Raw genomic sequence first — 24,801 nt, forward strand, 5'->3', positions numbered from 1 at the left:
GAATTATAAGTGAAATAATCTGTCTGTAAACAATTGTTGGAAATATTACTTGTGTCATGCACAAAGTAGATGTCTTAATCGACTTGTCAAAACTATAGTTTGTTAACAAGAAATTTGTTAAGTGGTTGAAAAACAAGTTTTAATGACTCCAACCTAAGTGTATGTAAACTTCCGACTTCAACTATAACTTAAAGCTGCAAGGCTTCCTGACTTGGACAAGCAGGCATGTGACTGGAGGATGTATGAAAGGAGGCAGGTCCAAATGGAAATGATGCTATTACGCTTTATTTTACAGTTCGATTTTTACTTGGAATTTACTCAGAAATGGCAAGCTACAATAATTACATGGTAACAAACAACTCACTATTTTATTTCAGATTCACTGAAGCCAAGTGCCACTGAAAAGGCTATCACTAAAAGGCTATCACTAAAAGGCTATCGTTACCATACAAATTATTTTTTTTAAGTTGTTGTGGTGTAAAATAAGGCCTATTTTCCATATCTCTTCTATATCCTGGTTAATTTTTTACACCCTTCTAGTTGTTTTTTATACCCTAGTTTTGGGTGTTCCTAACAGGGACATCCTACACGGGTCTCCAGTAGCAGGGGCCAAACAGGGGCCTGGAAGATCTACAGTAAATAGAATCTAACTGTAAACACGTCTAAACTGACATTGATTTGACATCCAGTGTTGATATTCTCATTCGCAACACATTTAAAAACCCATTTCAGAACTGTGGAATATTCCACCCTGCCGAATCTACCTCTGGCCCTTTTGATTTGTACATGGGGATTCAAATGGCTTCAAAGGGCAAACGCCATCGGTGTGTACGTGTTAGCCCGTTTTCTGTCTCCTCGGGCTATTTCAACACTCTTCATTAGCTAGAAGCCTGATATCATTACCCAGCAATCTGCTTTCCATTGTAGGCCTCTGGTACATGAGCATGTCCCATATAACAAACTGTACATTCGCCCCTCCAGTCCCCGCCTACCACAGCTCAAGGAAATCATGGTTGTTAGTCAAGTAAGGTGAAATTACACAGCCTCCCTCGTATATAAACATATACTATGTTGTTGTTGTGGTTTTAAAACACCAACAACAGCACACAAATATTTATAATTAAATTCATAATCAAAATTACTCCCAAGAATGAAAATCCAATTATAAAACACATGCTGTAGATTAAATGACCTATTTGTGTTTATGATTGAGATGTTATTAACGTTGCAGATCATTGCTTTCCCAATTTCCTCCTCCCCATTTCACTCATTCTGCCCTGAGCTACACATTTCAACATTACCTACCTACACTCTTAGATAAAAATGGTTCCAAAAGGGTTTTGAGGCTGTCCCCATAGGAGAACCCTTTTTGGTTCCAGGTAGAACTCTTTCAGGTTCTACACAGAACCTTCAAAAGGGTTCCATGTGGAACCAAAGGGCTCTACCTAGAACCAAAAATGGGCTCTTCAAAGGGTTCTCCTATTTTTCTAAGAGTGTACACAATAGCCACAACTAGAAGTGAGCTCATACAGAACATTATAAACATTTCCATATTATTTTTCCCAGACCAAATGTCCCTCTCATAGAGGTTTTTTAGCTCAATAAGACATAAAGGTTCAATTCAAATATTGATAGCCTCAAGATACATGCAAAATATTTTGTGAAGACCATTTCCCAATAAAAATAAATCAAACAACATGACACAAATACTTGGAATTTGGAACGGTCATTTAATAGAGGCCATTCTAGGACACAATAATAGTACTTCTCTCCTGTATGTGTATTTTCTCTTTGGTGTCTCAATACAAACCCGACGCAGAAGCAGACCCAGCCTTGCAGCACTTTATGCTAAGTTAATTTACCCAAATACATCCACAGCGCCACCTTACATCAACAGCTTAGTTAATGGAAACCTACTGATCCATAACAGTGGTGGTGCTAGACGTTGGCTGGAGGGCCAAGCAGGTATGAATGTTAATATCATTGATCGATCACAGGATTTGAAAGGAAGCATACGCCGGTGTGTTTAATTATAATTGCGTCAGGCCGGGCGGGGGTGAGTTGTGGCAGTGTTGTTACGGCAGCACGGCCCCCTTCTTATATTTGACTAGGGTCACATCTCGGTCTCACCTTGCAAGTGTAATGCTATATTAAATGCCACTCATGTTAAGTGTGTTGTTGTGTTCTGTTGAAACCCCTCCTGTCCTGAATGATGCAGTCACGGCATAATATAAAGGTTAAATTGAAAATTGTCCCTTCAAACAAGCAAGAGAAACCCTGCTATGATTGATATCCCTTCTCCTAACAGGGAAATAAATGTTAGCGGTGTAGACCCCATGTTTTAGTCTCCTTCATACAATATATGTATATAATGTATTCTAATATGTCTGGATGAAATGTGGAATGTGTCAGTCTCAGGGGAATTGAAAAGGTCATGGGGAAAGATTAGGAGGTTTGGAGAGGGCCTGGGTTGATTAACCCCATGATAATTGCCTTAAATCACAACAATAAGGATTGACGGGGCTGAGCACCAGCTTGTGACATGTACACTTCACCTTGTTCATTGCTTTGACACTTTCACCAACCAAAACAATTGTTGAGATTGTTATCTTTTAATATTGATACTGGTTATGATGATGATGAAGTCACAGGTCACCCTGCCTTCAGTTTTATCAGCTTTCTCATACAGTCAGCATACTCAGTGTATTTATTTCTGTCCTTAAAATAGTAACGATATAATATAGGTGAAAACTTATTTTCACAGACCTTCATAACAGAACATCCTCCTTTATGAATACAGCTTTATGTAAGCCTTTATGCCTTGGGACAAGACTATGAACACTGTACAAGCTTCATTTGAGTGTAGAGTGATGTACATTTAGTATAATCAGCTAGGATCCATTGCACAATACTGGACCTCTCTATATTCTTTATTTACAGGACAAGTCAATCAAATCTCCCCTTGCACAAGGAAGCAGTCTTTGGATCGTTTAATTTCCTAATTCAGATATGGAGGAAAAACCATCCAGTCTTTCAGATGAAGTATCTCTCTTTATAGGCAAGGCTATGACACTCACATGGTCCAGAAGTGCAGGTTCAGGTGTTGGGGCTCCAGAGCGTTTATGGGGGCCACTGTTGTACCACTACGTGGAGGTCTGAAGCCTGGCAGAGGGGGGTTGGGAGTGGAGAGGATGTAGTCAATACTGAATTTAATCTCCGGTTCTGGTTTATCCTGCTGGTTTGGGTTGAGGGGGGTGTGGTGACCTGGTCTGTGGTCAGGGCTGATGGGGCAGAAGGAGTCTGGTTTGGGGTTAGGGTTAGGATCGGACCGCCGGGTGGAGCCGCCGTGTTGGTTGTTGATGTTATTGTTCTTGTTATTGTCTACTGGGAGGAAAGGCTCCCCAGGCTCTCTGAAACCCATTTTCATGTTGCGTCGGCGCCGGCGACGCCGAAAGTTGCCGTTCTCGAAGAGGTCAAGCATGGACTCACAGCCAGTGGCGAATGTCCAGTAGTTGCCTTTCCCCTTCTCGTTTCCCTCCGTACGGGGAACCTAAAAAATATAGATGTTTAAAAAAGAAACGCAAATAAGAAAGTAGAAATAAACCCATAATAGCCTATTTATGATCACGCTCAAATGTGAATGCAACATACAGTACTGTATTGAAACAGTGTTTTGTCTGGTACCCTTTTTGCTTATAGGCTACTGTGTGCAAAAGACGCATTCGCTTACCATTCATACAGTACATTTGTAAATGTGCATGTAAACGTGTATGACTCTTCCCTGTCTCCTTTGTGACCTTATTATTGTAATATATTTTGAACGTTTCATACAATATTTAATCAACGAGGATGAAATATTATCATCTTACTCGTTGTCTTCTGACTGATATAAAGTTAAACTTATTTCCAAGAAAGTAATCAAATGTGTATCTTACTCCGTTTGATAATGATTCTTGATCAAGTCATCAACTATCATCACACAACATATGTTTAAAAAGTCCTTTACCTTAATGAAGCAGCTGTTGAGAGAGAGGTTGTGTCGTATGGAGTTTTGCCATGCTCTCTGGTTAGACCTGTAGTGGATAAAGGAAACAGTACATACACTACTCTGTCAAACTGAATTTGTGCAAGTTATCCAGACACTTTTTAAGGAAAATGACCATTGAATAGACATGTGAAGCTCCTTACCTGTAGTATGGAAAGCGTTTCATGATGAACTCGTAGATCCCTGACAAGGTGACCCGGTGCTCTGGACTCTGCTGGATGGCCATGGCTATCAATGCTATGTAACTGAAGAGAGAGGGCAGACTGAGTTACAATGTACAAAGATTTATTTGAATTCATATATCTTGGTGTTCACAATGATATTCCCAAGAACAGGGTTGGGGAGTAAATTATTACATGTTATCATTTACATGTAATCTGATGACAAAAAACTGCAATCAGTTACATTACTAGCAAAAATATTATAATCAGATTACAGATACTTTTGAAAAACTAGATGATTACTTCTTGGACTACTTTTAAATTCAGAAAGGATGTTGGCAAAAAAAATACATTATGAAACCTTTCTGTTTTCTCAATGACATTCAATTCAGCATTGAAAGAAGGCATATGTTTAGCTTTGTTCAACCTGATCAGGCTATTTTGGGCTCCTAAGTGGCACAGCAGTGCAAGAGGCATTACTATAATACCTGGTACAAATCCAGGCTGTATCACATCCAGCTGTGATTGGGAGTCCCATAGGTCGGCGTACAATTGGCCTGGGTTTGGCTGGAATAGGCTGTCATTGTAAATAAGAATTTGTTCTTAACTGATTTGCCTTAATAAATAAATCAACTAAAAGTAATCAGATTACATCACTTAGTTTTGGTAATCCAAAAGTTACTTTACTGATTACAATTTTGGACAGGCAACTAGTAACCTTAAAATATTACACTTAGAAAATAACCTACCCAACCCTGCCCAATAATATCTCGATAAGACTGATTAAAGTTACATTCAGGGAAAGTGGTCTAATAATCTTAATTATGATACTAATTTAATTTGGATAGTATTGAGATTCCACAATCATCTGATTAAAATAACACAACAACATTTGGTATTTAGGTTTTAGATTTTAAATGGCTTGCATTGCATTCATTTGTGATTTATATTATGGTCTATAAAATACAAAAATAATATGAATTTGTTCTGTATTTTTTTCAGTAGAACTAACTAAACATAATGTAATATCTTAAAGACATAATATCTTAGATCATGAATAATGCTTCCATTATTTAAAAATATAGAAATTATATAATATAATAATTCCATTATATTAATCATAAGCATTCTACCTGTAAGCGGGTCGACACATCTTCTTGTCTTCATCCGTGCTGCAGGAAGGGTATCCATCTCCATCATAGTTGAAGCAGTTATATGGATACTGCGAGTTATCAAACATGTCTACACTTCCACACTGGCTATTATAGGACTGCTTCATCTAATTAACAAATAAATTGCAGTTTTTACCACCCTCCAAATGTAGACCAATAGTACCAAGCAGTTGTTTTCTTTACAGAGAATGTCAATGTTCTTCTACTCATAACATACTCTACTCATAGTGGTGGCATACTGAATGAAGTACACCTTCCCCCTTGGTGATGAATAGATCTCTTGGAACCCCCACTCTCCTCCTCATCGCCTGCCTCACTGTTGGGTTGGTCCCCAGGTAGGCTAGGCTAGCGCCGATAAGACATGCCATGCACCAAATGACTTGGCCAGCCCAACGCACGCAGCTTGTCCACTTGAACGTCTGAACCCGGGGCGTGATCAACTGGTAGCTAGACTAATCTCTGTCTCGCTTGAATCTGGGTGGTCTATAGACTATTTCGATTGTTGACTTTATGTTTTGTTTTGTTTCTTTTTATAGTCTAATCTACCCAACATGATTTAAACAACTAATCCAATACTAACAAACAACCTCCTTACATCTCCATCTCTCTCTTCCTATTTTTTTCTTTCGCCTAACTCTTTAAAGAGTGTGTGTTGTTTTGGGGTATGTTGTGCTTGTCCGATTTTTTTCCGCAACCAGTTTTTTTTTGTGGGGGGTTCCTTGTGTCACAGACGTTTTAGTCAACAAGGATAGTTTTGTAGATGCAATCTATAATGCTGTATAATAGCCATAAATTGTGTTTCCGTGACTAAAAGAGGGGATGTGTGTTCTGAAGGGCTCCTAACGGGGCATTTTGGTCTCTCCCGGCAGCCGACGGAGACCGGAGAAAACAGCCCGCGGGCGCGAGGCCTCCGTGTGTGGCCTGCTGTGATCCAGTAGATTAATTGTTGTAGAGACCCTTTGTGTTCTTCTATCGATGCGACCAGAACAGTTTAAAAATGCAATTTTGTGTTTACTCCTTCGATACTAATGGGGCAAAGAAAGGGTCAACACTCCAGTCAATTTTAAAGTGGCAAATAAGAGTGAACATTTTAGATGTCCATGTCCAAATAAAGTACGGCTATTCTTAGATCATGGAATTGGGCACATTTTGAAACAAAATTATTTGAGCTATTTTGTTTTATTTGGAAAATGCACAGCTATACCCTAATTGCTGGCAGCCTAGGTAGGCCCATACCAGCAAATGTGGTGTGTTTAATCAGGTGTCAATCCACTTGAAACAATGAAGTGTCCAGTCCACATCTTTATCAAATATATTGTCTTTACATTTGGAGCCATGGCATATCCTCTCTGTATGTCGCTGACCGCTGTGACCTTGTGACCCTGGTTGGTCTCCCTCAACATTATTTAGCAAATAAAGTGATTAGCCAGTTACTATAATTGCCAAAACCCAAGATCTATTCTAAAATGCCAGTACACTAATTCCCTGTCATTAGTGATGCAGTGAAATCAATTGCACCACCATTTTCAGGAGCAAATCCAGGGCCTGGGTTGACTACCCATGTGATCAAACAAGGAGAGTCATTCTATCATAGAATTAGAACCAGATTCCAGAACTATGCCCAGTCTATTGGATTTAGCAATTCTATTCTACGGTCCCTTCATCCGGCCAGTGCAGGGGTAAATGAGTGGGATCAGGATCAGATAAGGTGTCCTGTTGGTCAGATCCCTGGCTCATTCCCATGACGATGTTTCCTCTGCCGCCTGTCTGCGGTGGGGATGATTACCCTAGTTAGGCCTGTGGTCCCTGTCCCTTAGATGTTTGTCTCAGAACGCATCCCAAATAGCACCATATCCCCTTTATAGTGCACTGCTTTTAACCAGGGCCAATAGGGTTCTGGTCCAAATAAGTGCGCTATAAAGGGAATAGGGTGCCATTTGGGGCATACACTCAGACTGGGCTTCCTCCATTCATGAGCAATCCTTTGGATGCATTTATAAACCATAGTGGAGGCATTCCAGGGGCTGTGAGGGGCTAGGGAAAGGTTATCAAAACAAAAAGATGAAACTGTAAACATGTTCATGTTGGGGCGCTGAGGGCCATCTGCATTAGTACTGTAGTAGGCCTATAGACATCGTTACTGACCAGGCTCTGTAGTCTGAACAGACAGACAAATACAGCGGAGATATTCCTTTTCTGTAAGAGCCAATGACTCCTGTGTCTGTGCTGCCTACAAGGATCAGAATCAAGTCCAATTTGTTTGCCCCCGTCTCGTCTCATCGTTATTTTTCAATGTACCTATTCTATGTTTCAGGTATAACTAATAAAGTTAAATGACACGTTTAAATGCACATTTTGTTTTATTGCACCGTTACGATGTTGCAAACAAAACTCCACAGAAACAATGAACAGATGAAAAATAAGCATTTTAGCTGCAGTCAGAACCACAGCCTCTAATGGTGTCCATACCTCCGTCTATACATAAAGTATCAACACAGACAGACGTATGGAAACACGTATACTGTATATAGCTTCTGACCAGGAAATAATATTTCCCATAAATACCCTTTCAGTCATGATCCCAAACATTCAAGTATCTCTATCATTGCACAGGCACTAGGTTTATCTACTGTATATATATGAACTTTCAGTAACAGTAACTGAAATGCTTTCTCCAGCAAAGCAGATCTGCAGTTGGAAAGTTAAGAAATGTACATCCTGCATATCTGTAGACAACATTAACATCTGGACATCATACATACAATCACACCCTAAAGGAATATTCATCCTACAAAAGTCTTGGTGTCACATTTGGCTTCTTAGTACCAAAATTGAGGACTGACTAAACTTTCATCTTAAATTCATCCTCAAATAAAAACAATCTATGGGCCAAAGAAAAATAAGAGGAAAGTACAATGGAGGATATGCTGTAGTGTGAATCACTTTGAATCTGATTCATTCTTGTCATTCAAACCCGAAAGGGCCTTTCCCAAACTGTTGCCCCTAAATTGGAAGCACAGAATCGTCTAGGATGTCATTGTATGCTGTAGCGTTAAGATTTCCCTTCACTGGAACTAAGGGGCCTAGCCCGAACCATGAAAAACAGCCCCAGTTAGCACTATGCATTGGGGCAAATAGCGTTCTCCTGGCATCTGCCAAACCTAGATTCGTCAGTCGGACTGCCAGATGGTGAAGCCTGCCACTTCGTGGCTGAGCCTTTGTTGCTCCTAGACATTTCCACTTCACAATAACATCACTTACAATTGACCGGGGCAGCTCTAGCAGGACAGAAATTTAACAAACTGACTTGTTGGAAAGGTGGCATCTTATGACGGTGCAACATTGAAAGTCACTGAGCTCTTCAGTAAGGCCATTCTACTGTCAATGTTGGTCTATGGAGATTGCATGGCGGTGTGCTCGATGTTGGCTGAAATAGATGAACGCACTAATTTGAAGGGGTGTCCACATACACTATATATATATATATATATATATATATATACAAAAGTATCTGCGGAGCGAGCGGGTTTGAGGGTCATCCTATTGTGTGGATGAAGGAGGGGTGGGTGGCGAGCAGGTTGAATAATGAGGAAACAATGCATACAAAGATCCATAAATGTATCATTCTTGTGCAATGTATATCTACCGGCTACATTGAGGTTTTACATTCATTCTTTTTAGGCTATCTGGCATTAGTGCGTATTGCGTAAGCTTTAGAACCTACCTGTATGCCCACCAAATAGCCTACAAGCCAATAGCCAAATGCTTTTGGGAACAGCCAGAAAAAGTTAGTCGATCCACTGAGGCAAAAAGGATAATGTCGGAGTTTAATTCAATAAAATAAAAGCTGCAAAATGGAGAGTTGTTTAAGTGGTAAAGGAGTGTGCAGGCTATGTTATGTGTGATGATTCTTTACATTTTATTTAACCTTTATTTAACTAGGCAAGTCAGTAAAGAACACCCCAGCTGACGCTGGGCCAATTGTGCGTTGCCCAATCACGGCTGGTTGTGATACAGCCTGGAATCAAACAAGGGTCTGTAGTGACACCTCTACCACTGAGATGCAGTGCATTAGACCGCTGTGCCACTCGGGAGCCCACTCAAGGCGTGCATACAAATTCAACAGTCACAAGACCAGGACAAGTCAATTTAACTGTAGCCTACTGTTCAGATGGGTTAAATGGAACCTGAAATCTGGACACTGACTGTAGGTCTATAACCTCTCACATAACCTTAATATTAACTCCTGCAGAATGAAGCATTTCTTGCAGTAAAATAATACACCGAATTCAAATGTATCCTACATTTTGACTCGGAAACAGGGGTGGAGAAATATGATTGATTTCTTAGAGCATCTTGAGAGAATCCGAATCTGCAGTTAGGGACCTTCTGTAGAGGTGCTATTTTTATTAGCATCCTAAAAGCTAATAGGCCTAGTATTTCAACCACAGGAGGTTGGTGGCACCTAAATTGCCATTCACAGTGTTATCATACACCCTTCTCCCCTCAGCAGCCTCCTGTGAAACCACATAAAGTATGTATCCAAGCTGACCTGAAATCTTATCAGAAACATCTTGGGTCATTTTTACAGCTTTCTATTTCCTTACAAATGGTCAAACTGATATAATTTGGACATTTTACACAGAAAATCTTTCCTGTTCATTTTTTGTTATTGCATTTTCTCCCCAGTCCCTAAACGGCTTTGCTTCGGGAAAGAAATAGAGACGACAAAGAAAAGTTTACTGATGTCAACTACAATAGATAGAATGAATGCTTCTATCAATTTATGAAATTATTCTGGTGAGCAAGGGTTTATTTTAGGTCAACATATAATCACAAAAGAGAAGCAGCATGTATATAGTCTTATTATAGACAAGTTGACTAACAAATAGCCTACCGAAATGACGGTAATTATAAGCAGAAACACATTTGCTATAAAAAAAAAACTGTACCCCTGTGAAAAAATCGTTCTGCCATCTCTGACCGTAGCCTACAGCATAGTTGGGCGGTTGCAGATGGGTTATTAGCAATGGTGGGCAGGTGCGGGTGAACAAACAGCTGACCTGCAGACCACTATTGTACATGCACTAGAGCTGCCCTCTACTTGACCAACTAAGGACTGCACATCTGTAGTCTCTCTCACTCCCTCTTGGTCTCCTGACCACTCAGGGCTGTATTAGATCTGTATAGTGGAAGTTCAGCGTTACAGTGTGCTTGAAATTTAAAGGCCATGTTCCCACATTAGCAGAAACTGCATTCATGGTAAACGCTGCAAATGTCGGCTCACTAGGACATTACCTTTATATTTCTAAAGCATGTATTGATTTAACTAGGCAAGTTAAGAAACAACCCTTATTTACAATGACAGCCTACCCCGGCCAAACCCGGACGACACTGCCCTATGGGACTCCCAATCACGGCCGGTTGTGATACAGCCTGGAATCAAACCAGAGTCTGTAGTGATGCCTCTAGCTCTGAGATGCAGTGCCTTAGACCGCTGCACCACTCGAGAGTTTCAGCGATACAGATTGACTCGAGCACCCAGTCCTATTGATAGAAAAATGATTTGGGTCTCATTTATTTCAAACAATTAATATGAAATGCAATAAATACTCTCGGGACAGGAAGCATTTGAAAGATGAAAAGCAGAAGACACATTTTGCAGTAAACCCTCCAATGAAATATCTCTTAAATTAATACAAAATACAATGTAAAAGAGCAACAGAAGTTATAAAACATTTTGCAATAAATTGTTCATTAAGACACAGAATCGATCTCCAATACGCATATCGTTTGCACACCTGCGACAGGTCCCAACAATGTGTAGAAACACAATATTCAGTTGACAGCAGAAGGAATAATACCAGTCTTGGAATTCACTGAATTCAAAAATGTCTCCTGAACAAGACAAGCGGCTCTCGCAAGACTTTCATGATCTGTGGTGCTGTGGTGGGAGATGATCGATTGGTTGGGAGGTGTACACTGTTATTTAAGGGGCCTATGGGGATGGTGGTCAAAACCGGTTCAGTCCGGTTTAATCTGGTCCAGTCCAATCCAGTTCAATCCAGTTCAGTCTGATCGACTCTAGTTACATACGGTTTGATCCGGTCCAATCCAGTCTGGTCCATTCCAGAACAGTTCAGGCCTCCCAGCTACCTCCCCCTGGGTGATGTGTGCATCTGAGCCCCCTTCCTCTCACTCGCCAGGTCATCCTCCACAACATTACTATAGCCCTCCTTCTCGATGCAGTCTGCCAGGACGTTGAGTGTGTGGCGTAGGCGTCTGTCCATCGCCTCCAGGTGAGGCTGGATGAGGATGGGGATCAGTTTGTCCCTTAGCAGAGACTCAGACATCAGATCACTCAGCTGGTACTCCTCCTTGGCCAGCAGCTGCAGACGCAGGTGGGTCGACTTCCTCACTCTGGAGAGACAGGAGGGGTCAGGAGGGGTCAGGAGGGAATGGAAGACGTTCCTTAACGCTGTATGATTGTAACTTCATATAAAGTCATTAATTCCCATAGAGAATGATAGAGATACCATCTTTATATACACTGAGTGTACAAAACATTAGGTACACCTGCTCTTTCCAAGACATAGACTGACCAGGTGAATCCAGGTGAAAGCTATGATCCATTATTCATGTCACCTGTTAAATCCACTTCAATCAGTGTAGATAAAGTGGAGGTGATGGGTTAAAGAAGGATTTTTAAGCCTTAAGACAATTTTGACATGGATTGTGTATATGTGCCATTCAGAGGGTGAATGGGAAAGACAACATATTGAAGTGCCTTTGAACGGGGTATGATAGTAGGTGCCAGGCGCACCGGTTTGAGTCAAGAACAAGGGTTGCAACTCAATATTAGTAAGGTCTTCTTCATAATGTCCCATTATGGTGTCTGTGAGCACACAGGCATTTTAAAGTAGTTCATTTTCTTCTTCTACTACTTCTATGAGTTAGCAAACAAACTGAAAGGGTGCATACTGCCACCTAAAGTGTGTTGTTTGAACAAGTACGAAGCCAAGATTGGCTATTTACTGCCACCTACAGTTATGGAATGTTTGCTCACATGTATAATTCATTGGCTGATCCCTCCTGATGACCTGGATGGAATTATGTGATCCTTCCTTAAACCATAGGAAGTCCCACCCAGCTGATTACTTTAAAAAGGTGGAAGCCCTCAATAGCAATGTCCAAAATGGGTTTTTAACCTCTATGTCAACTCCTGATAAGTGAAAAGTCAGGTTAAGTGTGTTGAGGTTCACCAGTCACAAGTAAATGCTCTTGATGTAGAAAAGATTCATGAAGTTACTGACCTGCAACATTGGCTTAAAGGAACCAGGATAGACACCTCATCATGGGAATGCTTTCCAAACCCTCTCCCGTTGTCCAGGTGGATTATGAAGCTCTCATTGCCAAACTTCTCAAACGTCTCATAGTGATGACGATCCATGTTGCCTGAGGAGAGACGCCATTTTATAATGGAGCCATCTCACTGGGCAAAAACTGGTTGAATCAACGCTGTTTCCACTTTAATTTCAACCCCCCCCAAAAATCGATATGATTGATGTTAAATCAACGTGGAAAACTGATCGGATTTGAAAAAAAGTTGTCAACGTATTGGAGTTTCTTCTTTCAACCAACTTTTTACCTAAATCCAATGACATGATGATGTTTTTTGGTTGATTTCACGTTGAATTCACGTTAGCTGAACTGACGTCTGTGCCCAGTGGGATGCCGCTGTACTCTGAGTGTGTGTGTGTGTGTGTTTTAGGAGGTGTGGTCTCACCCATGAGGAAGTCAAAGATGGTCATGTCCATGATGTCCAGCAGACGGGTGCCGCTGTCATAGGGCGGAGTCTGTTTCACCTCTTCACAGTAGTCAGGGTCCACCTCCCACCTACAGAAACAGACACAGAGAGGTCGCCATTAGAAACCTGTTGGGTTCTCACTTCTTTCTACTTGCATTTTATTGGAACTACAGTAACTTGTCTTTTCACCTATACTTCTCCGTGCTTTTCACACTCTTAAAGTATATGCTTTTCTTGTATTTTATTATGTTATGCTTTCTACATATGCATTGGTTTCTTACTCGGCTTTCTTGCGTTTGTGGTAGGATCGTCTCCAGGGGTTTCTCCAGGTCTTACGTTTTGCCAAGGCCAGGTCTGGGAGGAAGGCGGCCAGGGAACCCTCGATCTGGTCCGGCTTACCGCACAGAGCATGCTCCGTAGAGCAGTAGTACGAACACTCCCCATAGAAACAGATGTTGTTGGCTGGGAAATGAGAGATTATATGAACGGATTTGTTGGTGATATTGATTTGATAATTTGGTCGTCAATAGCACCATCTACTGTTCATAAACTGAAATGTAGCTGACATGATCTTAATGCAGCATAAGCTTCCTTTGCCAGCTTCATTGCTCAAGACGGCTGTGTTTGAATCTCAGACAACTGTCCTAGGTTTAGTACCTGGTGATATGAAGAAGGTTTTCCACAGCTTCTTGTCCCTGGTCATATCTTTGATCTCTTTAGTCATATTCAGCAATCTGCCTGCTACAGGAGGGACACGACGGAAGTCCAGGATTCTGCAAAAGGACAAAGAGAGGAAGATATTTAGATTTGTCTTTTTAGATCCTGAAATTATCAATCACTCTCTCACTAATTCAACCAATGAGAAATGCCATGATACTTAAGGTCCACATGCTATGGTACCATAATTCTACTATCCTTCTTCGCGTAAAGTGCACTGTCGTTTATTTTTAACCACCAGAGGGAGCTGTGACACCGCTTCCAACTGCTTCAGTAAACAGCCTAGGGCGGCCATCACAGAAATATCTAAATGATTTCACTTCAACAGCCAAATACAGTAACTGTAGTAGTCTAAATCAGCAATGATAATAATCTAATCAACCATGCTTGGTCTTAATGTCTTCCTCTACACCATGTGTAGTTCTGCTACATGTTATGTCTCTACTCTACTGCCAAGTAGGAGGAAGACAGGTGTGTAGAGAACATGTGAGAGCTGGACACATGAATCATCCTCAGAGCCACCTGTGTGTGCGCCCAGGTATGTGTGTGTATGTGCACAGAATATTTCAGTGTGTTGGCGCAGATGTGTATGTGTGTGTACGTGCCGTGAATGTGTGTATGCATGAACTATGCATGTGTTCGCCGTATACAGTATTCTCAGCGCGTATGAGACCACTCCAGGGACATGTGGAGATGGAATCTTCTAATGTGAACCTCCTCCCTCCCTCTGTCTTTCTGAGTGCTGTCATGTCTCTATGCATGCTACACACTCATTCAGAGAGAGAGAGAGAGAGAGAGAGAGAGAGAAAGAGAGTGAAAGAGAGTGAAAGAGAGAGAAAGAGAGAGAAAGAGAGGAAAAGAGAGAGAAAGAGAGGAAAAGAGAGAGAAAGAGAGAGAGAGAAAGAGAGGAAAAGAGAGAGAAAGAGAGGAAAAGAGAGGAAAAGAGAGAGAGAGAAAGAGAGGAAAAGAGAGAGAAAGAGAGAGAGAGAAAGAGAGGAAAAGAGAGAGAAAGAGAGAGAGAGAAAGAGAGGAAAAGAGAGAGAAAGAGAGAGAGAGAAAGAGAGGAAAAGAGAGAGAAAGAGAGGAAAAGAGAGGAAAAGAGAGAGAGAGAAAGAGAGGAAAAGAGAGAGAAAGAGAGGAAAAGAGAGAAAGAGAGAGAGAGAGAGAGAGAAAGAGAGTGAAAGAGAGAGAAAGAGAGAGAAAGAGAGAGAAAGAGAGGAAAAGAGAGGAAAAGAGAGAGAGAGAAAGAGAGGAAAAGAGAGAGAAAGAGAGGAAAAGAGAGGGAAAGAGAGGAAAAGAGAGGAAAAGAGAGAGAAAGAGAGGAAAAGAGAGGAGAGAGAGAGAGAAAGAGAGGAAAAGAGAGAGAAAGAGAGGAAAAGAGAGGAAAAAGAGAGAGAAAGAGAGGAAAAGAGAGGAAAAGAGAGAGAAAGAGAGGAAAAGAGAGAGAAAGAGAGGAAAAGAGAGGAAAGAGAGAGAGAAAGAGAGGAAAAGAGAGAGAAAGAGAGGAAAAGAGAGAGAAAGAGAGAGAAAGAGAGAGAGAAAGAGAGGAAAGAGAGAGAGAGAGAGAAAGAGAGGAAAAGAGAGAGAAAAGAGAGAGAGAAAAGAGAGAAAAGAGAGAGAAAGAGAGGAAAAGAGAGAAAGAGAGAGAAAGAGAGGAAAAGAGAGAGAAAGAGAGGAAAAGAGAGAAAAAGAGAGAGAGAAAGAGAGGAAAAGAGAGAGAAAGAGAGAGAAAAGAGAGGAAAAGAGAGAGAGAAAAGAGAGAAAAGAGAGAGAAAGAGAGGAAAAGAGAGAAAAAGAGAGAGAGAAAGAGAGGAAAAGAGAGAGAAAGAGAGAGAGAAAAGAGAGAAAAGAGAGGAAAGAGAGAGAAAGAGAGAGAAAGAGAGGAAAAGAGAGGAAAAGAGAGAGAGAGAAAGAGAGGAAAAGAGAGGAAAAGAGAGGGAAAGAGAGGAAAAGAGAGAAAAGAGAGAGAAAGAGAGAGAAAGAGAGGAAAAAGAGAGAGAAAAGAGAGAAAAGAGAGAGAAAGAGAGAAAAAGAGAGAGAGAAAGAGAGAGAAAAGAGAGAGAAAGAGAGAGAAAGAGAGGAAAAGAGAGAGAAAGAGAGGAAAAGAGAGAAAAGAGAGGAAAAGAGAGAGAAAAGAGAGAAAAGAGAGAGAAAGAGAGAGAGAAAGAGAGGAAAAGAGAGAGAAAGAGAGAGAAAGAGAGAGAAAGAGAGGAAAAGAGAGAGAGAGAAAGAGAGGAAAAGAGAGGAAAAGAGAGAGAAAGAGAGGAAAGAGAGAGAGAGAAAAAGAGAGGAAAAGAGAGAGAAAGAGAGGAAAAGAGAGAGAGAGAAAGAGAGAGAAAAGAGAGAGAAAGAGAGGAAAAAGAGAGAGAGAAAGAGAGAGAAAAGAGAGGAAAAGAGAGAAAGAGAGGAAAAGAGAGAAAAGAGAGAGAAAGAGAGGAAAAGAGAGAGAAAAGAGAGGAAAAGAGAGAGAAAGAGAGGAAAAGAGAGAGAGAGAAAGAGAGAGAAAAGAGAGAGAAAGAGAGGAAAAGAGAGAGAGAGAAAGAGAGAGAAAAGAGAGAAAAGAGAGAAAGAGAGGAAAAAAGAGGAAAGAGGAAAAGAGAGAGAAAGAGAGAGAAAGAGAGGAAAAGAGAGAGAGAGAAAGAGAGAGAAAAGAGAGAGAAAGAGAGAAAGAGAGGAAAAGAGAGAGAGAGAGAGGAAAAGAGAGAAAGAGAGAGAAAAGAGAGAGAAAGATAGAGAAAGAGAGAAAAGAGAGAGAGAGAGAAAGAGAGAGAAAGAGAGGAAAAGAGAGGAAAAGAGAGGAAAAGAGAGAGAAAGAGAGGAAAAAGAGAGAGAAAGAGAGAGAAAGAAAGAGAGAAAGAGAGAGAAAGAGAAAAAGAGAGGAAAAGAGAGAGAAAGAGAGGAAAAAGAGAGAGAAAGAAAAGAGAGGAAAGAGAGAGAGAAAGAGAGAGAGAGAAAGAGAGAGAAAGAGAGGAAAAAAGAGAGGAAAAGAGAGAGAAAAGAGAGAGAGAGAAAAGAGAGAGAAAGAGAGGAGAAAGAGAGAGAAAAGAGAGAAAGAGAGAAAGAGAGAGAGAGAAAGAGAGACAAAAGAGAAAGAGAGAAAGAGAGAGAAAGAGAGAGAGGAAAAGAGAGAGAAAGAGAAAGAGAGACAAAGAAAGAGAGAAAGAGAGAGAAAGAGAGAGAAAGAGACAAAGAGACAAATAAAGAAAAAGAGAGAGAAAGAAAAAGAGAGCGATGGAGAGAGATAGAGAGAGAGAGAGGGAGAGAGAGAGGGAGAGAGAAAGAGAGGAAAAGAGAGAGAAAAAGAGAAAGAGAGAGAAAGAGAGAGAAAGAGTGAAAGAGAGTGAAAGAGAGAGAAAGAGAGAGAAAGAGAGAGAATGAGGGAGAAAGAGAGAGAGAGAAAGAGTGAAAGAGAAAGAGAGTGAAAGAGAGAGAAAAGAGAGGAAGAGAGAGAAAGAGAGAGAAAGAGAGGAAAAGAGAGAGAGAGAAAGAGAGAGAAAAGAGAGGAAAAGAGAGAAAGAGAGAAAGAGAGAGAAAGAGAGAGAGAGAGAGAAAAAGAGAGAGAGAGAAAGAGAGAGAAAGAGAGAGAGAGAGAGGAAAAGAGAGAAAGGGAGAAAGAGAAAGAAAGAGAGAGAGAGAAAGAGAGAGAGGAAAAGAGAGAAAGAGAGAGAAAGAGAAAGAGAGAGAAAGAAAGAGAAAGAAAGAGACAAAGAGAGAAATAAAGAAAAAGAGAGAGAAAGAAAAAGAGAGCGATGGAGAGAGATAGAGAGAGAGAGAGGGAGAGAGAGAGGGAGAGAGAGAGGGAGGTGAAAGATAGAGTGGGGGAAGAGAAAGAGCAAAAGCACTCCAACAAATTGCCCCGTCATGTTGCAGAGCGTGACAGAGAGCATGTGTAAGAAGAGAGACTGTGTGTGGTTTGTATGTGCATGCAAGTGTGTGTGTGTGTGTGTGAGAGACATGTTTCCTTCCCTCTGGCTGTCAGATGTTACTGTGCCGTACCACACCGCACAGCCCTATGGGGGATCTGCCATGCAAACAAGGAGGAAGTGCTGGATTCAATTTCCCCCCTCGTCACTCACTGCTCTTATCCCTCCTTCCTCCCCCTTCTTCCTCCTCCTCCTCCTCCTCTTCCCTCCATCCCACATCATTTCAAAGGGAGCCGAGACCAAATTTAAGACAGCATTTCCCCCTTTTAATCCAATCAGATAATTAATGGAGCGTGGAGCCCGGCTTAAAAGCCCAAATGGAAAGTGTGTGCATGTGTGTGTGTGTGCGTTACTGTATGTGTGTGTGTGTGTGTGTGTGAGTGTAGCTGCGGCCTCCTGGGACAGCAGACAAAACAGCCTCAGCATCGGTAGCCAGCCTGTACCCAACGACAATGCTGAAGCTTTCATTTAGACCAGAAATCAAATGTGAAAAACTAAACGGCTGCTTTTGGCTAACCCTAGTCCCTGCCTGCCTTATATTTAGAAAGGAAGCAGGGCTTTTCATGCTTTTGGTTTCCTCTCCCCCTTACCCACAATGCATGCCTGAGTGTGTGTGTGTGTATGTGTGTGCCAACTGGGTCTAGTGCCGTACCAGATGTGTGGCAGACTGTCTGCTATTGCTGCTGCTGAATGGTGATATTGTGCCTCCAGGCAGACACAGCTTTATCCAGCTTTATACTCTATGTACTCTGTGTGTGTGCATCCGTCCGTGCGTGCCTGCACGCGTGTGTGCGTGCGTGAATTTCTAGTGTCACTTGAATGGACCTGGTTGTGTCAGGGACAACATTTAATTCCACAGATGTGAAAGCCTAAGAGATAACAAGTACATTATCATCACCATCTTCACACCACAGCTGTGTAGACTACATCTGTTGTGTCTGAACATACAAGAGCCAGACAAAGCAAAGGCTTGCTGTGTGAAAAGACCTGCGGCAGGTGACTACAAAGGATATAGCATGAATGAACTGAAAGGAAACCGCCATGTGGCTATGGACACCGGAGCTTAACCATCATGGCAGTATTATTATAATATGGAGATTAACCATCATGGCAGTATTATTATAATACAGAGTGTAACCATCATGGCAGTATTATTATAATATGGAGATTAACCATCATGGCAGTATTATTATAATACAGAGTGTAACCATCATGGCAGTATTATTATAATATGGAGATTAACCATCATGGCAGTATTATTATAATACAGAGTGTAACCATCATGGCAGTATTATTATAATATGGAGATTAACCATCATGGCAGTATTATTATAATACAGAGTGTAACCATCATGGCAGTATTATTATAATATGGAGATTAACCATCATGGCAGTATTATTATAATACAGAGTGTAACCATCATGGCAGTATTATTATAATACGGCGTGTAACCATGGCAATATTATTAGAATACTGATCGTAACCATGGCAGCATTATTATAATACAGAGTGTAACCATGGCAGTATTATTATAATACGGATCGTAACTATGGCAGTACTATTATACAGTAATACCCATTTGTTTACCTCTCTTACAACCAGGAGATTTTCCTATGATCATTAATGCATTGTCAACAGGCAGGTCATAAAGCCTTAACCTTGTAAAGCCAGTGGAGTTCCAAAGCAGACAGACAGGCAGACAGAGCTGGGTGGTTGGGTTAGCTAGGCTGGCAGCAGTCATTGTTAAATCAAATGTGTGCTTTTATTTTGATTTGTTTAATTGAACCCTTATTTTACCAGGTCAGTTGACTGAGAACACATTCTCATTTACAGTAACGACCTGGGGAATAGTTACAGGGGAGAGGAGGGGGGATGAATGAGACAATTGGAAGCTGGGGATGATTAGGTGACTGATGGTATAAGGGCCAGTTTGTGAATTTAGCCAGGACACAGGGGTTAACACCCCCACAATAAGTTCCATGGGATCTTTAGTGACCACAGAGTCAGGACACTTGTTTAACGTCCCATCCGAAAGACAGCACCCTACACAGGGCAATGTCCCCAATCACTGCCCTGGGGCATTGGGATGTTTTTTTAGACCAGAGGAAAGAGTGCCTCCTACTGGCACTCCAACACCACTTCCAGCAGCATCTGGTCTACCATCTAGAGACCGACCAGGACCAACCCTGCTTAGTTTCAGAGGCTGCAAGGTGGGATGCAGGGTAGTATGCTGCCTGAGTCCCAAAAAGCATCCCATTCTCTAAATAGTGCACTACTTTTGACCGGAGCCCTATGGCCTTCCTGCTGTTATAGGCCACATCCCAAATGGCACCCTATTTTCTACATAGTTCGCCATAAGGTTCTGGTCAGAAGTAGTGCACTATGTATGAAATAGGGTGTCAGGGATGCAGCCTATAACAACAGGAAGGCAGTGCTCAGTAACTCAGTGAGTATGACTCATGGGCCTCCTGATGTTCCGAGCTTAATAGAGGAACACACAGAAGTCTGCCTGCTAACACACTGTTCCTCAGATATACAGACATGATGCATGTTTATACCTGCTGCTAACATGCATCCTTTTTCCTGATCTTGTCCACATACTGACTGCGCCCACATTTTCAGACGTGCATTTTACACATGGTATTAAAATGTGTCTCTTATCCGTCCACTGGGTCCACATTGTGACCAGATTTAATGGTCCTACCCTGTGTGCACATCTTTTGACAGATATTCTTTATGGATTTTAAGACACATATTGATGTCATAAGTCAATGATTTTAGACGGTGGGATAATGATGATTTCACTGTCCAGATCTGTCTAAACATGTAAGATATCCAGACACAATGCGTGCCTTACTACATCCGGAGGTGGTCAGGAAGATCTGATCACAATCAGATCACAATGCATATTTGAATCATCTACACCTGTCCAAAAATGTGGGCACATTCAGAATTTGGACAAGACATGGACACGGGTGCATGTTAGTACCAGGTATAAACGGGGCCAGACAGACACCTACACAAACACAGAGATAGAAACAGGCACTTGATAAAAACAGTGCATGCACGCACGCACTGACACACACACACAAGCGCACACCCTGTGGATTCTTCGGTGTCAGGTACAGGTGTGTGTGTGTGTGTGATTTACCTGTCCAGATGAAAGGCAGCGATTTCAGCATTGTGTCTCTCAAAGTCCGAGAAGTAGAAGAAGTCAGGGGGCGTCTCCTGCTCCCGGGTCTGCCTGCAGGGGAAAGGGCAGAGGTCAGGGGTTATAACATCATTCTCTTAGCCCCTTACAAGAAAACAAGCTGGGTAGACGTTGTCCTTAGGCACAGATCTAGGATCAGCTTCTCCTCCCAAAAAAGCCAAGTCTTAAGGCTTAGGAGGAAGATGACAACAACTGTTCTTACAGAAAAAACACATGATTTCACATGTGAAGGGTTCCAAAAATATTTTGTTTCTGAAAGGGCAATGATGTTCTTGGGATGTTTTATTTCTAGCTCACATGTTGTCTCGTGTAGTTTCATGTAGTTTTAGTTGACATTTTGCATCCCTGTTGTAAAGAAACATTCAGATGGAATCATGTTTTCACATTTGTAGTTTCATGTTATCTATCACAAGTTGCTTTTACATGTTGTCACATGTCATCATATTAACGTCACATGAGATCACATGTGAAATTCATGTGTTTTTTCTGTAAGGGTGACCTCAGATCAGTGTCAAGAGGCCAACTTCAGCCAACTCCTATACTGAACAAAGACACACTGCCTGCCACAATACCAAGGCCCCTCTCTGGAGCTCTAAAGCCACAATTGAAGCTGTGTGGATCGTATTGTGGCTTCGTGATGGTGACTGGAGAGACTCAAGGTTAGAGAATTCACTACTGTACTTTAACTATTTCTGGAGTCCCATGATCCTCCCGGGATTCCACACACATTCTGACTGCTTAACCCTCTCACAGGGCCCAACAGACCGGACCGACCGAGGTGCAAGGGAGTCAAAGGCATTGAAGGTGACGAAATACAAGCAGACACTTTGTTACCTGTAGATTGTCAACGAGCTGACTCAGAAGTGATGTTTTTCAGAACAGACACGGTAGCAAGTTGAACTGCAGTCCATGAACTCAGGCACTCATGGAGAAAACATACCACAAGACATACAACATCTAAGTGTAATCAGGGTATTTTGCTGACTAATAGAAGGAATGTAGCTGAGATGGGACTTTTCCATCACTGTAAAATCAATGACGTGCCTCACACATGCCTCTGTTGTTTTACATAAGCTTCAGAAGAACAAAACAAAATACAGAGAAAGTCATTTCAGGAGAAATGGGTCTGCATCCCCCTCCACATCCATACCTACTCTGCAGGCCGTATCTCATCAGCTGAGGAGAGGTAGTGAGCAGAGGAGAGGAGGATTGGAAACAGATTCTTATCTTGGCAAGGCAATGCGCTCTGCTCTCTCTCTTCCTCGTCACTCTTTCTCACCCTCCCTCTCTCTTTCTTCCTCCCTCAAGCACTTCTCTTTGTCTCTCTATTCTCCCTTTCTTCCTCACACACTCTCTCCCCTCATACCTCATCCTCACTCTCTCTCTCTCTCTGTAGCCCTCAGCTGTGTGTGATTGTTTCTCCCCAGCTGTGAGGCTAACATGTGCACCGACCATTAAATAACTCACCAGGAACCCTGGAACACTCCACAACGCATTCCTAACTCTCTACTAACGCTTCCTTTCCCCTCCTTCCTCCCTTCTTTACTCAGTTCTCTCTCTTTCTCTCCCCCTCTATCTCTCTCCCTCGATCTCTCTCCCTCTATCTCTCTCCCTCGATCCTCAAAGGCCAGTCAGCCTGCAGATGATATCTTCTCCTTCCATGAAGACTCTACAGGGACTGTTAAATTGAAAACAGACTGTTTTTGCCTGATGAGAATAGCAAGGGTGAAAAAGCTACTGTGTTTAGGTCTACATAGGGTGTTTGGTTATGATCCTAATGATAGATTTACTACATTACAGAATATCTAATACATCTCAGGAATTAGTAGAATCAAGTTACTGTACGAGCACAGTAGGCCTACTGGCCTTCAACACCTTTTCTTTAGGCAAACATTCAGTCCTATGATTCAAGGTCATTCAGGCTCCTGGAAATCCACAATCATACCTCACACATTCCTAATACATTATTTTCCGTGTGAGACAGAACAAAAGCTTAGATTCCATTTCTGTACAACAGAATACACACCATGTTTTCACTGTGTGAACTTATGGTCCAGTGGCTGTGTAAGACCCTGTCTTGCTGTGTCCCCCCTGACACTGTGTGTATGTGCCCATGCGTGTGTGTGTGTGTGTGTGAGAGTGTGTGTTCCTCCCCTCTTATTGTCTACTCCGGGGCCAGAGATGATCCGGTGTTGACACGGTTTTGTCAATGAGTGGCTCGCCCAGAGGCAGGAAGGCTGGGTAATTACTATGATACACATCTAATTCAAATGCCAATAAAGCTATCTATCTGGAGCATGGTATTACACACCGGCCTAGAGAGAGAGAGAGAGAGAGAGGGAGAGGGAGGAGGGGAGAGGGAGGAGAGAGGGAGAGGGAGAGAGGGAGAACGGAGAGGGGGAGGGGAGAGGGAGAATGAGAGAGGGAGGACGAGAGAGGGAGAACGAGAGAGGGAGAACGAGAGAGGGAGAACGAGAGAGGGAGAACGAGAGAGGGAGAACGAGAGAGGGAGAACGAGAGAGGGAGGAGGGGATTGTCAAATCAAATCAAAGTTTATTGGTCACTCTGCTGCTGAGTTTTCTGTCTTTACATACAGTACAGCTAGAGCCACACACACACACACACACACACACACACACACACACACACAGTTGTGTATGACCCTGAAGGAGGGGGTAAACACATAGTTTACACTCCAGGGTTAGACAGCTTCTTGGCAGCATGGCGGCTTGGAGGGACAAAGCAGCCAATAGGTCTGCAGCTTGTCTGCAAACACTGGAGTGTGAGAATAGTAGCAGTACGCAACAGGAAAACCATAGGCATTACTGTACACTACATCTCATACCTGACCTCTCTCACTGACAGAACAACAAAGAACAGACAAGTGGCAGAGAACTCACATTGTCCCAAAGTCATTTTGGCAACCATAAGTGTATACTTACTGTGGGCTCCAGTAAACCGTAGATGAGATGTGGCAGAACAACTGTGTAAAGGACTTAAAGAGTAAAAGGACAAGGGCATCACTTCTCCCTAGAGGAGCATGTAAAGGCTGAGTCCACTATGTGTCATCTATCATCTGTCAAACAGACACACAAGATGAGGAGCTGACTGCAGGACACATGGTGTCCTTCTGGGGCCTGTTTAGTAAGGCTACATATTCACAATGCTGCAGATATAACATGGTGTCCTTCTGGGGCCTGTTTAGTAAGGCTACATATTCACAATGCTGCAGATATAACATGGTGTCCTTCTGGGGCCTGTTTAGTAAGGCTACATGTTCACAATGCTGCAGATAGAACATGGTGTCCTTCTGGGGCCTGTTTAGTAAGGCTACATGTTCACAATGCTGCAGATATAACATGGTGTCCTTCTGGGGCCTGTTTAGTAAGGCTACATGTTCACAATGCTGCAGATATAACATGGTGTCCTTCTGGGGCCTGTTTAGTAAGGCTACATGTTCACAATGCTGCAGATAGAACATGGCATGCGTAGAGTAAGTCCCTATTGTATATGTCAGAGAATCACATCTGTTCTACACAATACATTTCTATAACCTCTCTAGCTCTTGGGGGAGGTGTTGAGCTGTATGCCCAGACATACATTGAGCCCCCTGTGGGGACACACACAGCACTACAGTAGAGAGACCACAGGGACTTTGAGCCTACAGGTGAGGAGGTGGCCACTGGAGCGCCAGGCCTGACCTCAGAGCTGATCACAGGAGAAAGGCAACACACATCTGAGGGAGGGTCATTGGAAAGGTCCTC

The 24,801-nt window shown here is 42.2% G+C and overlaps 2 protein-coding genes across 2 annotated transcripts in view; both read right to left on the bottom strand.

The window, feature by feature from the left end:
- Positions 1–1,710: 1,710 nt before the first annotated feature.
- Positions 1,711–5,958, bottom strand: LOC112224444 (forkhead box protein L3). The gene is made up of 4 exons (XM_024387998.2): positions 5,340–5,958; positions 4,189–4,290; positions 4,007–4,073; positions 1,711–3,550 (listed from the first exon to the last, which is right to left on the bottom strand). Exons 1-4 carry the CDS (start codon positions 5,483–5,485, stop codon positions 3,074–3,076), a joined length of 792 nt encoding a protein of 263 aa, XP_024243766.1. The 5' UTR covers positions 5,486–5,958; the 3' UTR covers positions 1,711–3,073.
- Positions 5,959–10,926: 4,968 nt separating this feature from the next.
- Positions 10,927–24,801, bottom strand: part of fam20cb (FAM20C golgi associated secretory pathway kinase b) — a 68,485-nt gene continuing 54,610 nt past the window's right edge. Inside the window, exons 4-9 of the mRNA XM_024387999.2 lie at positions 20,978–21,070; positions 13,843–13,958; positions 13,467–13,647; positions 13,165–13,274; positions 12,692–12,833; positions 10,927–11,798 (exon numbers count right to left, since the gene is read on the bottom strand). Of these exons, the coding sequence (XP_024243767.1) occupies positions 11,531–11,798; positions 12,692–12,833; positions 13,165–13,274; positions 13,467–13,647; positions 13,843–13,958; positions 20,978–21,070 (910 nt within the window). The 3' untranslated portion in view covers positions 10,927–11,530. The remainder of the gene's footprint in view (positions 11,799–12,691; positions 12,834–13,164; positions 13,275–13,466; positions 13,648–13,842; positions 13,959–20,977; positions 21,071–24,801) is intronic.

The sequence above is a fragment of the Oncorhynchus tshawytscha genome, linkage group LG25 (genome assembly GCF_018296145.1).
Source record: "Oncorhynchus tshawytscha isolate Ot180627B linkage group LG25, Otsh_v2.0, whole genome shotgun sequence".
Lineage (NCBI taxonomy): Eukaryota > Metazoa > Chordata > Actinopteri > Salmoniformes > Salmonidae > Oncorhynchus > Oncorhynchus tshawytscha.

What these genes read in the sequence shown, in the direction of transcription:
- LOC112224444 (XM_024387998.2), bottom strand. Translation starts at nt 5,485, where the DNA reads ATGAAGCAGTCCTATAATAGCCAGTGTGGAAGTGTAGACATGTTTGAT. An exon ending in ATGTGTCGACCCGCTTACAG is followed by an intron (nt 4,291 to 5,339) that starts GTAGAATGCTTA and finishes CTCTCTCTTCAG; the next exon opens with TTACATAGCATTGATAGCCA. An exon ending in AAACGCTTTCCATACTACAG is followed by an intron (nt 4,074 to 4,188) that starts GTAAGGAGCTTC and finishes TATCCACTACAG; the next exon opens with GTCTAACCAGAGAGCATGGC.